This window comes from Crinia signifera, chromosome 19 (genome assembly GCF_055691185.1).
Source record: "Crinia signifera chromosome 19, ASM5569118v1, whole genome shotgun sequence".
In the NCBI taxonomy this organism is placed as follows: domain Eukaryota; kingdom Metazoa; phylum Chordata; class Amphibia; order Anura; family Myobatrachidae; genus Crinia; species Crinia signifera.
This window is the reverse complement of record NC_139226.1, coordinates 143,739,556-143,755,141: the sequence shown is the minus strand read 5'-3', so window position 1 is coordinate 143,755,141 and position 15,586 is coordinate 143,739,556. Positions and strand designations below refer to the sequence as shown.

Below are 15,586 nucleotides of genomic sequence, written 5' to 3'. Positions count from 1 at the left end.
ACGGTTCCCGCTTACCTGCACTGCTCCCCGACGGTTCCCGCTTACCTGCACTGCTCCCCGACGGTTCCCGCTTACCTGCACTGCTCCCCGACGGTTCCCGCTTACCTGCACTGCTACCCCACTGTACCCGCTTACCTGCACTGCTCCCCGACGGTCCCCGCTTACCTGCACTGCTCCCCGACGGTCCCCGCTTACCTGCACTGCTCCCCGACGGTCCCCGCTTACCTGCACTGCTCCCCGACGGTCCCCGCTTACCTGCACTGCTCCCCGACGGTCCCCGCTTACCTGCACTGCTCCCCGACGGTCCCCGCTTACCTGCACTGCTCCCCGACGGTCCCCGCTTACCTGCACTGCTCCCCGACGGTCCCCGCTTACCTGCACTGCTCCCCGACGGTCCCCGCTTACCTGCACTGCTCCCCGACGGTCCCCGCTTACCTGCACTGCTCCCCGACGGTCCCCGCTTACCTGCACTGCTCCCCGACGGTCCCCGCTTACCTGCACTGCTCCCCGACGGTCCCCGCTTACCTGCACTGCTCCCCGACGGTCCCCGCTTACCTGCACTGCTCCCCGACGGTCCCCGCTTACCTGCACTGCTCCCCGACGGTCCCCGCTTACCTGCACTGCTCCCCGACGGTCCCCGCTTACCTGCACTGCTCCCCGACGGTCCCCGCTTACCTGCACTGCTCCCCGACGGTCCCCGCTTACCTGCACTGCTCCCCGACGGTCCCCGCTTACCTGCACTGCTCCCCGACGGTCCCCGCTTACCTGCACTGCTCCCCGACGGTTCCCGCTTACCTGCACTGCTCCCCGACGGTTCCCGCTTACCTGCACTGCTCCCCCACTGTCCCCGCTTACCTGCACTGCTCCCCGACGGTCCCCGCTTACCTGCACTGCTCCCCGACGGTCCCCGCTTACCTGCACTGCTCCCCGACGGTCCCCGCTTACCTGCACTGCTCCCCGACGGTCCCCGCTTACCTGCACTGCTCCCCGACGGTTCCCGCTTACCTGCACTGCTCCCCGACGGTTCCCGCTTACCTGCACTGCTCCCCGACGGTTCCCGCTTACCTGCACTGCTCCCCGACGGTTCCCGCTTACCTGCACTGCTCCCCGACGGTTCCCGCTTACCTGCACTGCTCCCCGACGGTTCCCGCTTACCTGCACTGCTCCCCCACTGTTCCCGCTTACCTGCACTGCTCCCCGACGGTTCCCGCTTACCTGCACTGCTCCCCGACGGTTCCCGCTTACCTGCACTGCTCCCCGACGGTTCCCGCTTACCTGCACTGCTCCCCCACGGTTCCCTCTTACCTGCACTGCTCCCCCACGGTTCCCGCTTACCTGCACTGCTCCCCGACGGTTCCCGCTTACCTGCACTGCTCCCCCACTCTTCCCGCTTACCTGCACTGCTCCCCGACGGTCCCCGCTTATTGGAGGGGCTCTGCCTCATACTGGGGGTCAGGGCTGTATATTCCTTCTAGCGTGACCCTTGTAATACACGTGCACTATAAATAAAAAAATATATATATATATCTTATACATACACATGTTTGAAGTGCGGCATCATTCCTGAAATCAGAAGTATTTCCTTGTCCTATGAATATGTCATTACCGCTATATGCACAATATGTCCATCTATATGTATTTATACTGCTCTTATAACAGTGGCGGTGTCCCCAGAGTCTCCTCATCAGCATTCTTCTGCTGTCCCCTATGATAAGTGTCTTTTCCAGCCCTAATGAGCACCAAGAGTTCCATTTTTGTACAGCTGGGCCTGGTAAATGTATTTATTCGGACTCGTCCCTGTTTAATATTTTCTGTGTGTGTTCTTCTGAAACTCCAATTGGAAAGAGGAATTAGATTCAGACCTCTCTCTGGGCTGAGGAGATATCATGGCTGAACATGTGATTGTCAAATCAAATGCAGTTTAAAGATTATACGGTGTCAGCGAAGGCGCCGCGCTCTCCTCCTAGAGTCTCCTCTCGCCTAATCAGGCTGTTATAGCTGTGTCTGGGCTTGTTCCGCTCATCTCCGCAGCATAACACCGCACAGCACATGCCGGCACACTCGCGCAAATCTGCTTCAGCATCCAAATCCATTACTCAGAATTCACCAGCCACACATTGCTGACATTTCTTCAAACTGGTTAATTGTCAATTTTCCCTGTAATTCGGAAGTTTACCTACATCTGTGATAGGAGAAGCTACAAGATTTTCGGACATCTCTGTTTTATCTCTCTGAATATTTTACACTTTTTATTTTGTTTCTTTTATGTCGCAGTTTTAGCGAGTATATACGACCACACTTTATTATACATTACGCCGAGGTCTTTCCTGTAGATTATATAATGACTTCTGGTTTCTCCCCAGATTGCTGCAGACATGTTGTGTGCGGACCAAAACTTTGACATGGCGCAAGTGCTGAAGTTCTTCAGGCTGAAGGTGAGGTGGAGGGGGAGGGGGGGGGGGTTGTGTAACTTGCTGCCGTCTGTGTTCTCATTGTCCCTGAGTGAGCCGTGTTTGTTTCAGTGGCTGGAATAGTTGTTGTGGTTGTAGTGTCTGTGGTCAACAGGCCGACACAGGAAAAAGGACATGTCGACATGGTCAAAAGATTCACAAGTAAAATGTTGACTTGGTCAAAGTGAGGTTTTTTTTGTTGTGTCTGTCGACATAGGCCAACATGGACAGTGTAACACACTCGACCCACTATTCTAATCTAGCTCTGTGCCCACTGGGATGGAATAATATGAACAAGTAAGTTTTAAAAAGCATGAAACCTTTCTCATGTGTCGACCAATACTGGCTAACTATAGACGCTTGGTGCCATGTTTGTTTTCTGCTTTTATTGACCGTGGTTGCTGTAATTATTTCAATGGATTTTATAGTGGTGGTGATTGTGGCAGCAGCTGTGATTGTTAAGGTGGTGGTTGCTGTGAATGCTGTGTTAAGGCGGTGGTCATTGTGTTAGTAGCGGCTAAGATTATTGAGTGGTGGTGGTGGTGATAGCGGCTAAGATTATTGAGATGGTGGTGGTAGCGGCTAAGTTTATTGAGGTGGTGGTGGTAGCGGCTAAGATTATTGAGGTGGTGGTGGTAGCGGCTAAGATTATTGAGGTGGTGGTGGTAGCGGCTAAGATTATTGAGGTGGTGGTGGTAGCGGCTAAGATTATTGAGGTGGTGGTGGTAGCGGCTAAGATTATTGAGGTGGTGGTGGTAACGGCTAAGATTATTGAGGTGGTGGTAGCGGCTAAGTTTATTGAGGTGGTGGTAGCAGCTAAGATTATTGAGGTGGTGTTAGCGGCTGTTTATTGAGATGGTGGTGGTAGCGGCTAAGATTATTGAGGTGGTGGTAGCGGCTAAGATTATTGAGGTGGTGGTGGTGGTAGCTGCTAAGATTATTGAGGTGGTGGTGGTAGCTGCTAAGATTATTGAGGTGGTGGTGGTAGCAGCTAAGATTATTGAGGTGGTGGTAGCGGCTAAGTTTATTGAGGTGGTGGTAGCAGCTAAGATTGAGGTGGTGGTAGCGGCTAAGTTTATTGAGGTGGTGGTAGGAGCAGCTAAGATTATTGAGGTGGTGGTGGTGGTAGCGGCTAAGATTATTGAGGTGGTGGTAGCGGCTAAGATTATTGAGGTGGTGGTGGTAGCGGATAAGATTATTGAGGTGGTGGTAGCGGATAAGATTATTGTGGTGGTGGTAGCAGCTAAGATTATTGAGGTGGTGGTAGCGGCTAAGTTTATTAAGGTGGTGGTGGTAGCAGCTAAGATTATTGAGGTGGTGGTAGCGGCTAAGTTTATTGAGGTGGTGGTAGGAGCAGCTAAGATTATTGTGGTGGTGGTGGTAGCGGCTAAGATTGAGGTGGTGGTAGCGGATAAGAATATTGTGGTGGTGGTAGCGGCTAATATTATTGAGGTGGTGATTGTGGTAGTGTAACTGTGATTGTGGTGGATGCTGTTCTCCGATGGTGATTGTGGTGTTAGCATCTATGATCGTTGAGGTGGTGGATGCTGTGAATGCTGTTCTCCGATGGTGATTGTGATGTTAGCGCCTATGATCGTTGAGGTGGTGGATGCTGTGAATGCTGTTTTCCTGCGGTGGCTGTGAATGTTGATGTGGTGGTGGTGGTTGCTGTGAAAGCTACTATTCACTGGTGATTTTTGAGGCGTTGCTGTGAATGCTGGTTTCCAGTAGTAGGCTGTGACTGTATGAGATTACCTCGGTAGTTGCTGTATTTGCCATTCTGCGGTGTTGGTTGCGGTCGGCAGGGCCGGATTTGTGGTGGTGGTGGTGGTGGTGGTGGTGATTGTGGTAGTGTAACTGTGATTGTGGTGGATGCTGTGAATGCTGTTCTCCGATGGTGAGTGTGGTGTTAGCGTCTATGATCGTTGAGGTGGTGGTTGCTGTGAACGCTGTTCTCCAGTGGTGGTGGTGGTGGTGGTGATGATTGTGGTAACTGTGATTGTGGTGGATGCTGTGAACACTGTTCTCCGATGGTGATTGTGGTGTTAGCGTCTATGATCGTTGAGGTGGTGGATGCTGTGAATGCTGTTCTCCGATGGTGATTGTGGTGTTAGCGCCTATGATCATTGAGGTGGTGGATGCTGTGAATGCTGTTCTCCGATGATGATTGTGGTGTTAGCGTCTATGATCGTTGAGGTGGTGGATGCTGTGCTTGCTGTTTTCCTGCGGTGGCTGTGAATGTTGATGTGGTGGTGGTGGTTGCTGTGAAAGCTACTATTCACTGGTGATTTTTGAGGCGTTGCTGTGAATGCTGGTTTCCAGTAGTAGGCTGTGATTGTATGAGATTACCTCGGTAGTTGCTGTATTTGCCATTCTGCGGTGTTGGTTGCGGTCGGGGAGGTTGTGAGGGCAGCGGTTCTCTAGTTGTGGTGGTAGATGTGATTGTTGAGGTAATGGAGATGCATTTGTTGTTCCTCTTTAGTGGTAATGATTGGAGAATTGGTGAGAATTGTGGCATAGATTACGGGTCCCGTTTGTTTTTAAAAAATATATTTTTTGATATGTGGGCAGTACGGATGGTGTAATGGTTAGTATTACTACCTCACAGCACTGAGGTCATGGGTTCTATCCCCACCATGTGTTATATATACAGAGCAGTACGGATGGTGTAATGGTTATATTACTACCTCACAGCGCTGAGGTCATGGGTTCCATCCCCACCATGTGTTATATATACGGGGCAGTACGGATGGTGTAATGGTTAGTATTACTACCTCACAGCGCTGAGGTCATGGGTTCTATCCCCACCATGTGTTATATATACGGGGCAGTACAGATGGTGTCATGGTTAGCATTACTGCCTCACAGCACTGAGGTCATGGGTTCTATCCCCACCATGTGTTATATATACAGGGCAGTACGGACGGTGTAATGGTTACATTACTGCCTCACAGCACTGAGGTCATGGGTTCTATCCCCATCATGTGTTATATATACGGGGCAGTACGGACGGTGTAATGGTTACATTACTGCCTCACAGTGCTGAGGTCATGGGTTCTATTCCCACCATGTGTTATATATACGGGGCAGTACGAACGGTGTAATGGTTACATTACTGCCTCACAGCGCTGAGGTCATGGGTTCTATTTCCACCATGTGTTATATATACTGGCAGTACGGACGGTGTAATGGTTACATTACTGCCTCACAGTGCTGAGGTCATGGGTTCTATACCCTCCATGTGTTATATATACAGGGCAGTACGGATGGTGTAATGGTTACATTACTGCCTCACAGCACTGAGGTCATGGGTTCTATCCCCACCATGTGTTATATATACGGGGCAGTACGGATGGTGTAATGGTTAGCATTACTGCCTCACAGCACTGAGGTCATGGGCTCTATCCCCACCATGTGTTATATATACGGGGCAGTACGGACGGTGTAATGGTTACATTACTGCCTCACAGCACTGAGGTCATGGGTTCTATCCCCACCATGTGTTATATATGAGGGGCAGTACGGATGGTGAAATGGTTACATTACTGCCTCACAGCACTGAGGTCATGGGTTCTATTCCCCACCATGTGTTATATTTACGGGGCAGTACGGATGGTGTAATGGTTAGCATTACTGCCTCACAGCACTGAGGTCATGGGTTCTATCCCCACCATGTGTTATATATGAGGGGCAGTATGGATGGTGTAATGGTTACATTACTGCCTCACAGCGCTGAGGTCATGGGTTCTATCCCCACCATGTGTTATATATACGGGGCAGTACGGATGGTGTAATGGGTATAGCATTACTGCCTCACAGCGCTGAGGTTATGGGTTCTATCCCCACCATGGCTCTAACTGTGCGGAGTTCGTATATTCTCCCCGTGCCTGCATGGGTTTACTCTGGGTACTCCGGTTTCCTCCCACAATCCAAAAATATACAGATAGGTTAATTGGCTCCCAACAAAATTAACTGTACTCTGTAAAGCGCTGCGGAATATGTGTGCGCTATATAAGAAACTGTTAATAAATAAATAAATATCTGAAAGTGTTTTTACTAAAGTGACTGTTTCATCGTCCTCCCCTGAAGCCAAATTGTACAGCACAGCTTGTGTCTATTGTTCTAGGAAGAAAGTGAAAGCACGTCATCACGGGGGATCGTGGAAGTGTGCCCAGATACTCACCGGTGAGGGCTGAGCAGAACTGTCCTATTAGGATCTCATTATGGATTTAATTGTATTCCTAGATAGTATAAATGTACCTAATATGTATTGGGCTCCTCCCCTTTCTCTGCCAGGTCACCTGGGGGGTAATGTAGCCCCAAATCATTGCTTTCATTGTCAGTAAATGAATTAATGACTGTTACTGACTAGTTGGCGTGGGACGGTTGTGGCACATTTGCAGCGTTATGGTAAATAAGCCTCCTCCCTCTCTTCAAAGGATCACACATTTTTTCGAGAAGCCTCAGCAAGGAGAAACGAGCTCAAGGTTGGCCAGCGTTGTGTTCTACTGCTTCCAGAGACGGACACTCTCCAGCCTGGAGACTTTCCTAACTGCATTCCCAAATACAGAAGACCGAGTGCTGGGGAGATACATGGTAATGCCTTGTTGTCATTGTGCTCCTTGTGCCGCCTGTTGGGGACAGTAAGTAATGTAAGATTTCTGTTCTCGGTGGGTGACCTATGAAGGAATGGCTAATAAACACAGCCGGCGCTCCAGTATACGGGATGAAACTACCTACTGGCTTTCAGCTGATTGGACAAGTGGTGAGTGTCCGCCTAGTGTCTGCTGTGCACTTCCAGAAGGTACAACATGTGCTTTGAATCTCTGCCAATCAGCAGCCAGATGTCGCGTGTATAATGCGGTTCCGATTGCAGTGGCGCGGTGCTTAATTTCATCTCTCTGTTCTGTTGGGCTTACTCTCTTCGTACTCCAGATCCATTGAAATGTTACAATAAAATTTGATTGATTCTGTTTCATTAATGATTTATCAGCCATCAGTGGGTAAATTAAGCCATTCATTACATTTGTGAATTGTGAATAAGGGTCAGTGTATCTCATTTCGGGGGTTATAATGTATTTCTGTAGGGATTGGCGGATTACACAAAGTGGCTGGCTCACTACTCTACCATGAAGAATGAGCCCCGGGTGAAATCGATGACTTGCCGCGCCTACGCCAGGTACGGAGAGTTGTCCTGAGTGACGATTGATTGTGCATTGAACAACTATTGGCATATGCACCGTGACACAAATCCCAAAAGTTCCTGATGAAGCTCACAGTGTAAACTTGGTAGAAGAGTCAGGATGCAGACCACTTCCCCATGAATGCGATCAGCAGCACTTATCTGACGCAGTCCAACCATAGTTGCCTACCCTCCTGCATTCTGCAGGAGACTCCCTGACATAGCAGCAATCTCCCTCATTAGTCTAGCAATCTCCCTCATGTCACCTAGCCCACATTACACTGTTACATCATATTTACCTCCCCTCCTGCATTCTGCAGGAGACTCCCTGATATAGCAGCAATCTCCCTCATGTCACCTAGCCCACATTACACTGTTACATTTTTTTTTTGGAAAAAATGAATGAGAGATAGATACATTTACGTTGAATCCTCAGCAGTATTTCCCAGCACATTACCAAGTATAGTAGCTCTTACTAACTGCTTTGGGGATCATCTATATTTGGATATAAGTAATTTTAAATCACACACCCACGCTTCTAGGTGCCACGTACACAATCTTTTCCACAATTTGTCCATATATGAAAGTAGCCAAGCCCTTTGGGTGGAGCATGACACGCCCCCTCGATGGGGCGCTGTGCAAAATTTTGCTACCAACCATAATCTCCCTGAAACTACTTTTCAAAAGTAGACAAGTATGAGTCCAACCAGCTGACTATCCTGTCCAGCAGCCAGCACTGCATTGAGAGTCCCACCAACAGGAACCTGCTTCTAGAAGGCTAAGATCTGCCACTAAATCTATGGAGGAGATTTATCAAAGCTTGAAGAACGATAATAGATAAAAATAAAGGGAGAGATGTCCTTAGCCTTCGAGAGTGATAAAGTGGATGGAGATAAAATACCAGCTCCTAACTGTCATGTTAAGGGCTATGTTTGAAAAATAACAGTTAGGAACTGGGTAGCTGGTACTTTCTCTCTCCCCACAGCTTAGTACATATTCTCCAAAGTACCAACCAATTGGCTTCTAACTGATATTTACAGACTGTTTGAAAAATGGCAGTTGGGAGTCAAATGGCACTTTCTTTCTCTCCAACTTCACTTTCCACGGCTTAATACATTGCCCCCAATGTCTTTCCCTTATTCTGAGGCTAACTGTTCCCTGTTCCCCTGTATAAAACTGATTTTTGGCTGACCTGGCTGTAGCCCCACCCTGCAGCTTTCCAGCAATGAGATGCAAAAGCAGGTATGGAAAGTCACCCACTGTGCCGCAGCATATAATGGTCACTGTGGGGAATGTCATGTATAGTGTTACAATGTATGTTACCTTCCAGAACAAGTGGCTGGATGTGGCATAGGGTTCCGAAAGTCAGGAGCCCGACAGTCATTAGCCCGTCGTCGGGATCCCGACAGGCCGGACTCAGACAGCATGGCGAGTGCAACAAAGCTCCTTATGGGCTCGCTGCGCTCGCCACGCTGTGGGCACGGTGGCTTGCTACACTCGCCACCTATTCTATTCTCCCTCTATGGGGGTCGTGGACCCCCACGAGGGAGAATAGCCAATGCCTGTCGGGATCCCGTCCGGCACCCCAAGTGGCGACAAATGTCTAAACAAGTGAGCAGGTTACTTCTGTATCGCCACCTAATGGCCAAATGTTTTACTGCAGCTGCTGTACCAGAAACTTTCTTTTTAAGAATTCCACAAGAAATATTTGTCCTATATTTATCAAATAATACAAAATGAAACAATTAGAGAATGATGCAGATTTGGGGTCTCCACGATCTCTTGTTTTGGTGCATACATCCCAGATGGAATCGGTACAGATCTTCGCAGTGTTAAAGAAAATAATTAATTTTAACAAAATATTTAGTTTCACACATTGTAAAATATAATACTTTACTATATTGACAATTAAATATCTAAATATTTCTCTTTCCCTAGGATTGGCATCATCGGGAACCCCTCGGATGGGTATTACGGGAAGACCATTTCTATGACAATCTCGAACTTCTGGGCTGAAGTCACTATCTCCGAGAGTAAAAGGCTGGTAATAAATCTGGTCCCCAGCGCTATATATGTCAGTGTTCCCTCTGTGCCTGTAACCTGCGGCTGAGTCCCCAGCGCTATATATGTCAGTGTTCCCTCTGTGCCTGTGACCTGCGGCTGAGTCCCCAGCGCTATATATGTCAGTGTTCCTTCTGAACCTGTAACCTGCGGCTGAGTCCCCAGCGCTATATATGTCAGTGTTCCCTCTGTGCCTGTAACCTGCGGCTGAGTCCCTAGAGCTAGATATGTCAGTGTTCCCTCTGTTCCTGTAACCTGCGGCTGAGTCCCCAGTGCTATATATGTCAGTGTTCCCTCTGTTCCTGTAACCTGCGGCTGAGTCCCCAGCGCTATATATGTCAGTGTTCCCTCTCTGCCTATATCCTGGGGCTGAGTCCCCAGTGCTATATGCAAGTGTTCCCTCTGTTCCTGTAACCTGCGGCTGAGTCCCCAGTGCTATATATGTCAGTGTTCCCTCTGTGCCTGTAACCTGCGGCTGAGTCCCTAGAGCTAGATATGTCAGTGTTCCCTCTGTGCCTGTAACCTGCGGCTGAGTCCCCAGTGCTATATATGCCAGCATTCCCTCTGTTCCTGTATCCTGCGGCTGATTCCCCAGTGCTATATTCCAGTGTTCCCTCTGTGCCTGTAACCTGCGGCTGGGTCCCCAGCGCTATATATGTCAGTGTTCCCTCTGTTCCTGTAACCTGCGGCTGAGTCCCCAGCGCTATATATGTCAGTGTTCCCTCTGTGCCTATATCCTGAGGCTGAGTCCCCAGTGCTATATGCAAGTGTTCCCTCTGTTCCTGTAACCTGCGGCTGAGTCCCCAGTGCTATATATGTCAGTGTTCCCTCTGTTCCTGTAACCTGCGGCTGAGTCCCTAGAGCTAGATATGTCAGTGTTCCCTCTGTGCCTGTAACCTGCGGCTGCGTCCCTAGAGCTAGATATGTCAGTGTTCCCTCTGTGCCTGTAACCTGCAGCTGAGTCCCCAGTGCTATATATGTCAGCGTTCCCTCTGTGCCTGTATCCTGCGGCTGAGTCCCCAGCGCTATATATGTCAGTGTTCCCTCTGTGTCTGTAACCTGCGGCTGAGTCCCTAGAGCTAGATATGTCAGTGTTCCCTCTGTGCCTGTAACCTGCGGCTGAGTCCCCAGTGCTATATATGCCAGCATTCCCTCTGTTCCTGTATCCTGCAGCTGAGTCCCCAGCGCTATATTCCAGTGTTCCCTCTGTGCCTGTAACCTGCGGCTGAGTCCCCAGCGCTATATATGCCAGCATTCCCTCTGTTCCTGTATCCTGCGGCTGAGTCCCCAGCGCTATATTCCAGTGTTCCCTCTGTGCCTATATCCTGAGGCTGAGTCCCCAGCGCTATATATGTCAGTGTTCCCTCTGTTCCTGTAACCTGCGGCTGAGTCCCCAGCGCTATATATGCCAGCATTCCCTCTGTTCCTGTATCCTGCGTCTGAGTCCCCAGCGCTATATTCCAGTGTTCCCTCTGTTCCTGTAACCTGCGACTGGGTCCCCAGCGCTATATATGTCAGTGTTCCCTCTGTTCCTGTGACCTGCGGCTGAGTCCCTAGAGCTATATATGTCCGTGTTCCCTCTGTGCCTGTAACCTGCGGCTGAGTCCCCAGCGCTATATATGTCAGTGTTCCCTCTGTTCCTGTATCCTGCGTCTGAGTCCCCAGTGCTATATTCCAGTGTTCCCTCTGTGCCTATATCCTGAGGCTGAGTCCCCAGTGCTATATGCAAATGTTCCCTCTGTTCCTGTAACCTGCGACTGAGTCCCCAGCGCTATATATGCCAGTGTTTCCTCTGTGCCTATATCCTGAGGCTGAGTCCCCAGCGCTATATATGTCAGTGTTCCCTCTGTTCCTGTAACCTGCGGCTGAGTCCCCAGCGCTATATATGTCAGTGTTCCCTCTGTTCCTGTAACCTGCGGCTGAGTCCCCAGTGCTATATATGTCAGTGTTCCCTCTGTTCCTGTATCCTGCCGCTGAGTCCCCAGCGCTATATTCCAGTGTTCCCTCTGTGCCTATATCCTGAGGCTGAGTCCCCAGTGCTATATGCAAATGTTCCCTCTGTTCCTGTAACCTGCGACTGAGTCCCCAGCGCTATATATGTCAGTGTTCCCTCTGTGCCTATATCCTGAGGCTGAGTCCCCAGCGCTATATATGTCAGTGTTCCCTCTGTTCCTGTAACCTGCGGCTGAGTCCCCAGCGCTATATATGCCAGTGTTTCCTCTGTGCCTATATCCTGAGGCTGAGTCCCCAGCGCTATATATGTCAGTGTTCCCTCTGTTCCTGTAACCTGCGGCTGAGTCCCCAGCGCTATATATGCCAGCATTCCCTCTGTGCCTGTGGCTGAGTGAGATGAAAGTAATGCAGACGTGTTTGTTGCTCGGCCTCACATCAGCCTCCCGAACGCATCCTTTGCCATTACCAGGGTTGTTTTAGCCCAACAAGCCGCAGCTGAGTGAGCAATATGCAAATCCGCCTTTTATCAGCGACAAAAGATTCTGGCGCTGTTGTGAAGTCTGTGAGAGAAAGGCAGATCCCCTGGGGTGGATTTAGGAGTTGACAGACCATTGTTTATAGGCTGAAGAGCTCAAAGCATTGAAGTCCTCATTTACAGATCCTCCTCAGCCCAGGTTCAAAGCTTACGGCTTAAGCGGAATCCAAGCTGAGAGCGGTAATAAGGGAGAACGGCTTTTTACATGATTACAGAATTGTAATCAGCGCTAATGGTTCTCTCCCTGCCTCCGCCACGTAGTACTCTGGTCCCTATGACCTGCTGCAATGCTGGGCCTTATCCGTTACGTAAACAACTCAGAGCTGTATTCTGTTAGGAAACTGGCAAATGTGTGCCTCTTATTGGCAAGAAATGGGGATTTTCTGCCCTTTGGGGCCTTGCCTAAGACATGCATGGTGCAGTGGCACAGTGGTTGGCATTGCTGTCTCACAGCACTGGGGGTATGGACTTGATTCCAACAGTGGCCTTATCAGTGTGGAGTTTGTATGTTCTTGCCAACGGACCGGTAGATTAGTAAGCCGCCTCTTCCTGCTGTCTGGCCTTTCTGTTACTGTCCATGCCAAGTCCAGCTGCCGTACCGATCATCCCCTCTTTTGCAAGATCATCTACAAGTGTCAAATTTCTAAATTCCCTACAGGGAGCATCTCTCAAGCAATTGGTGAGGGAGCCTACTCGCAAAGACTCAATATTAGATTTAATACTCACAAATGGTGACAGGATATCAGACATATATGTGGGTGCAGGGCCGGCGCTACCCACTCAGCAGAGGATGCAAAGCAGGTAGGCGCCGGGCAGGAGAGGCACCACTGTCCCTGCTCTGCATCCCCTGCTGTCTCTGAGGCTGCCGGCTGCTGCTGCGCCTGTCACACTGCAGGACACGCAGCAGCGCCGGAGGCACAGAGTTCCCTCCAGGCTCCTAAACATCAGGGCAGCAGTACCTACTAAAAGGGGCGGGGCTACACGGGCGGAGGGGCGGGGCTACACTGGCGGAGGGGCGGGGCTATGATGGAGCAAGACTGAAGAGAGACACAGGAGAGGCTGAGCTGCCAGGACAGCAGAATAAAGTATGAGTGTACTAATGTCGGCAACTGCTGTGGGCACGTGTATAGGCAGGCAGCATTACCAATGTCAGCAACTGGTGTGAGCATGTGTGTAGGCAGCATTACTAATGTCGGCAACTGATGTGGGGATGTGTATATATAGGTAGTGCTACTAATGTCGGCAACTGGTGTGAGCATGTGTGTAGGCAGCATTACTAATGTCGGCAACTGGTGTGAGCATTTGTGTAGGCAGCATTACTAATGTCGGCAACTGATGTGGGCATGTGTATAGGTAGTGCTACTAATGTCGGCAACTGGTGTGGGCACGTGTATAGTTAGCGCTACTAATGTCAGCAACTGGTGTGGGTACGTGTATAGTCAGCGCTACTAATGTCGGCAACTGGTGTGAGCATGTGTGTAGACATCGCTACTAATGTCGGCAACTGATGTAGGCATGTGTATAGTCAGCGCTACTAATGTCAGCAAGTGGTGTGGGCACGTGTATTGTCAGTGCTACTAATGTCGGCAACTGCTGTGGGCACGTGTATAGTCAACGCTATTAATGTCGGCAACTGCTGTGCGCACGTGTATAGTTAGCGCTACTAATGTCAGCAACTGCTGTGGGTACGTGTATAGTCAACGCTATTAATGTCGGCAACTGCTGTGCGCACGTGTATAGTTAGCGCTACTAATGTCGGCAACTGATGTGGGCACGTGTATAGTTAGCGCTACTAATGTTCACACCTGGTGTGAGCATGTGTGTAGACAGAGCTAGTGATGTCGGCAACTGGTGTGGGCACATGTATAGGCAGCGGAGCATTATGTGTAGCATAATGTGTGTCAATATCATATGGGCATTATGGTGCATGGCATATTTTGTAAGGAGAATTACGGTGTGTGGCATAATGTGTAATGGCCATTATGGTGTGCTGCATATTGTGTAAGGGGCATCATGATGTGTGACATAATGTATAATGTGTAATGGGCATTACTTTATTTATAATGTGCCTTACTGTGTGTGGTATAATGTGTAATGGGCATTGAGGTGTGAAGCATAATGTGTTATGGGGATTACAGTGTAATTGGTACTTTTATGTGACTATGCCCATTCCCCATAAAGCTACGCTCCTACATTTTTGCGCGCTACTACGGCGCAAACTCTCCCTGTTTTTTGAACTCATGGCACCAAAATGGCTAGTTACAGCTGTGTAAGGTGAATAATATTGTGCTACTATGTGGTGTAATTTGGAGTGGGAGTACTATTGTGTGGCCATTCCCCTTCCTTGAGAGATCACACATTTTTCTTTTGGTGTGCGCTGTCCCTTTTGTAAAGCTTGGGTGGGCGCAAATTTATAGTTTGCAGGAGGGCGCCGATTACAATGTTCCCTCTAATTTTACGAAGGCTGTGTACAGCTAAAAATTTTGGCTGTGCAACTTTGGAATAAAATTTACATTTTTGTGCGTCACTTATATATAACTGGAAAATGACTTTCAGCATTTGTGTTAACTTTACTTCAAAATGATAATAAACATTTAAACATTCAAAATACAGCACACAATGTAGTTAATGGGTGAAACACACATTATTGAGTCCACAACTGCAAAAAGGGACCACTGCTGCTTTGTGCGCTCAGTTGTAATGTCTGTGCGCACGCTCGTCAAGGTGTGTGCGCGTGCACGTGCGCACAGCTTAGAGGGAACACTGGCGCCGAACCCCCTAGCACCGGCCCTGTGTGGGTGAGAACCTGCGATCCAGTGATCATCAAGCAGTATGGTTTAGTATCAAGGCAGGGTCCAACTCCAGTCACACAAAAACTAAGGTGTTGGATTTTAGGAAGGCTGACTTTGCAAAAATGGGGAGATGTTTAAGCGACTCATTAGCGGATTGGATGAACTTGAAAGGAGTGCAGGAGAGATGGAGAAAATTAAAAAGTGCAATACTAAAGGCAACGGACCTTTGTATCAAAAGGGTTAAGAAAAGCACCAGGAAATGGAAGCCAGTGTGGTTTACTAAAGCGGTATCAACTAGTGTAAAAGCAAAAAAGATGGCCTTTAGGACATACAAGCAGACTCAAAATAATAACGACAAAGAAGTGTATCTTGCCAGACGCAAAGAGGCTAAGAAAGTGATCAGGCTTGTCAAGGCACAAGCTGAGGAGAAAATGGCTCAGTCAGTAGATAAAGGAAACAAAACTTTTTCTAAGTATATAAATGAAAGGAGAAAATCAAATGGAGGAATAATAAGACTGCGGACAGACACTGAGAATTTGGTGGAGGGAGACAAGGCAATTGCAGATCAGCTAAATAATTACTTTTGCTCTGTATTCACTATAGAAGGAGAAGG

The 15,586-nt window shown here is 49.0% G+C and overlaps 1 protein-coding gene across 1 annotated transcript in view; it reads left to right on the top strand.

Moving 5' to 3' along the window:
• LOC146041656 (uncharacterized) overlaps positions 1–15,586 on the top strand; it is a 74,167-nt gene that overhangs the window by 7,836 nt on the left and 50,745 nt on the right. The window contains exons 5-12 of the mRNA XM_083161586.1: positions 2,364–2,435; positions 3,017–3,259; positions 3,306–3,914; positions 6,577–6,635; positions 6,890–7,046; positions 7,138–7,215; positions 7,538–7,629; positions 9,571–9,676. Coding sequence (XP_083017712.1) covers positions 2,364–2,435; positions 3,017–3,259; positions 3,306–3,914; positions 6,577–6,635; positions 6,890–7,046; positions 7,138–7,215; positions 7,538–7,629; positions 9,571–9,676 — 1,416 coding nt within the window. The remainder of the gene's footprint in view (positions 1–2,363; positions 2,436–3,016; positions 3,260–3,305; positions 3,915–6,576; positions 6,636–6,889; positions 7,047–7,137; positions 7,216–7,537; positions 7,630–9,570; positions 9,677–15,586) is intronic.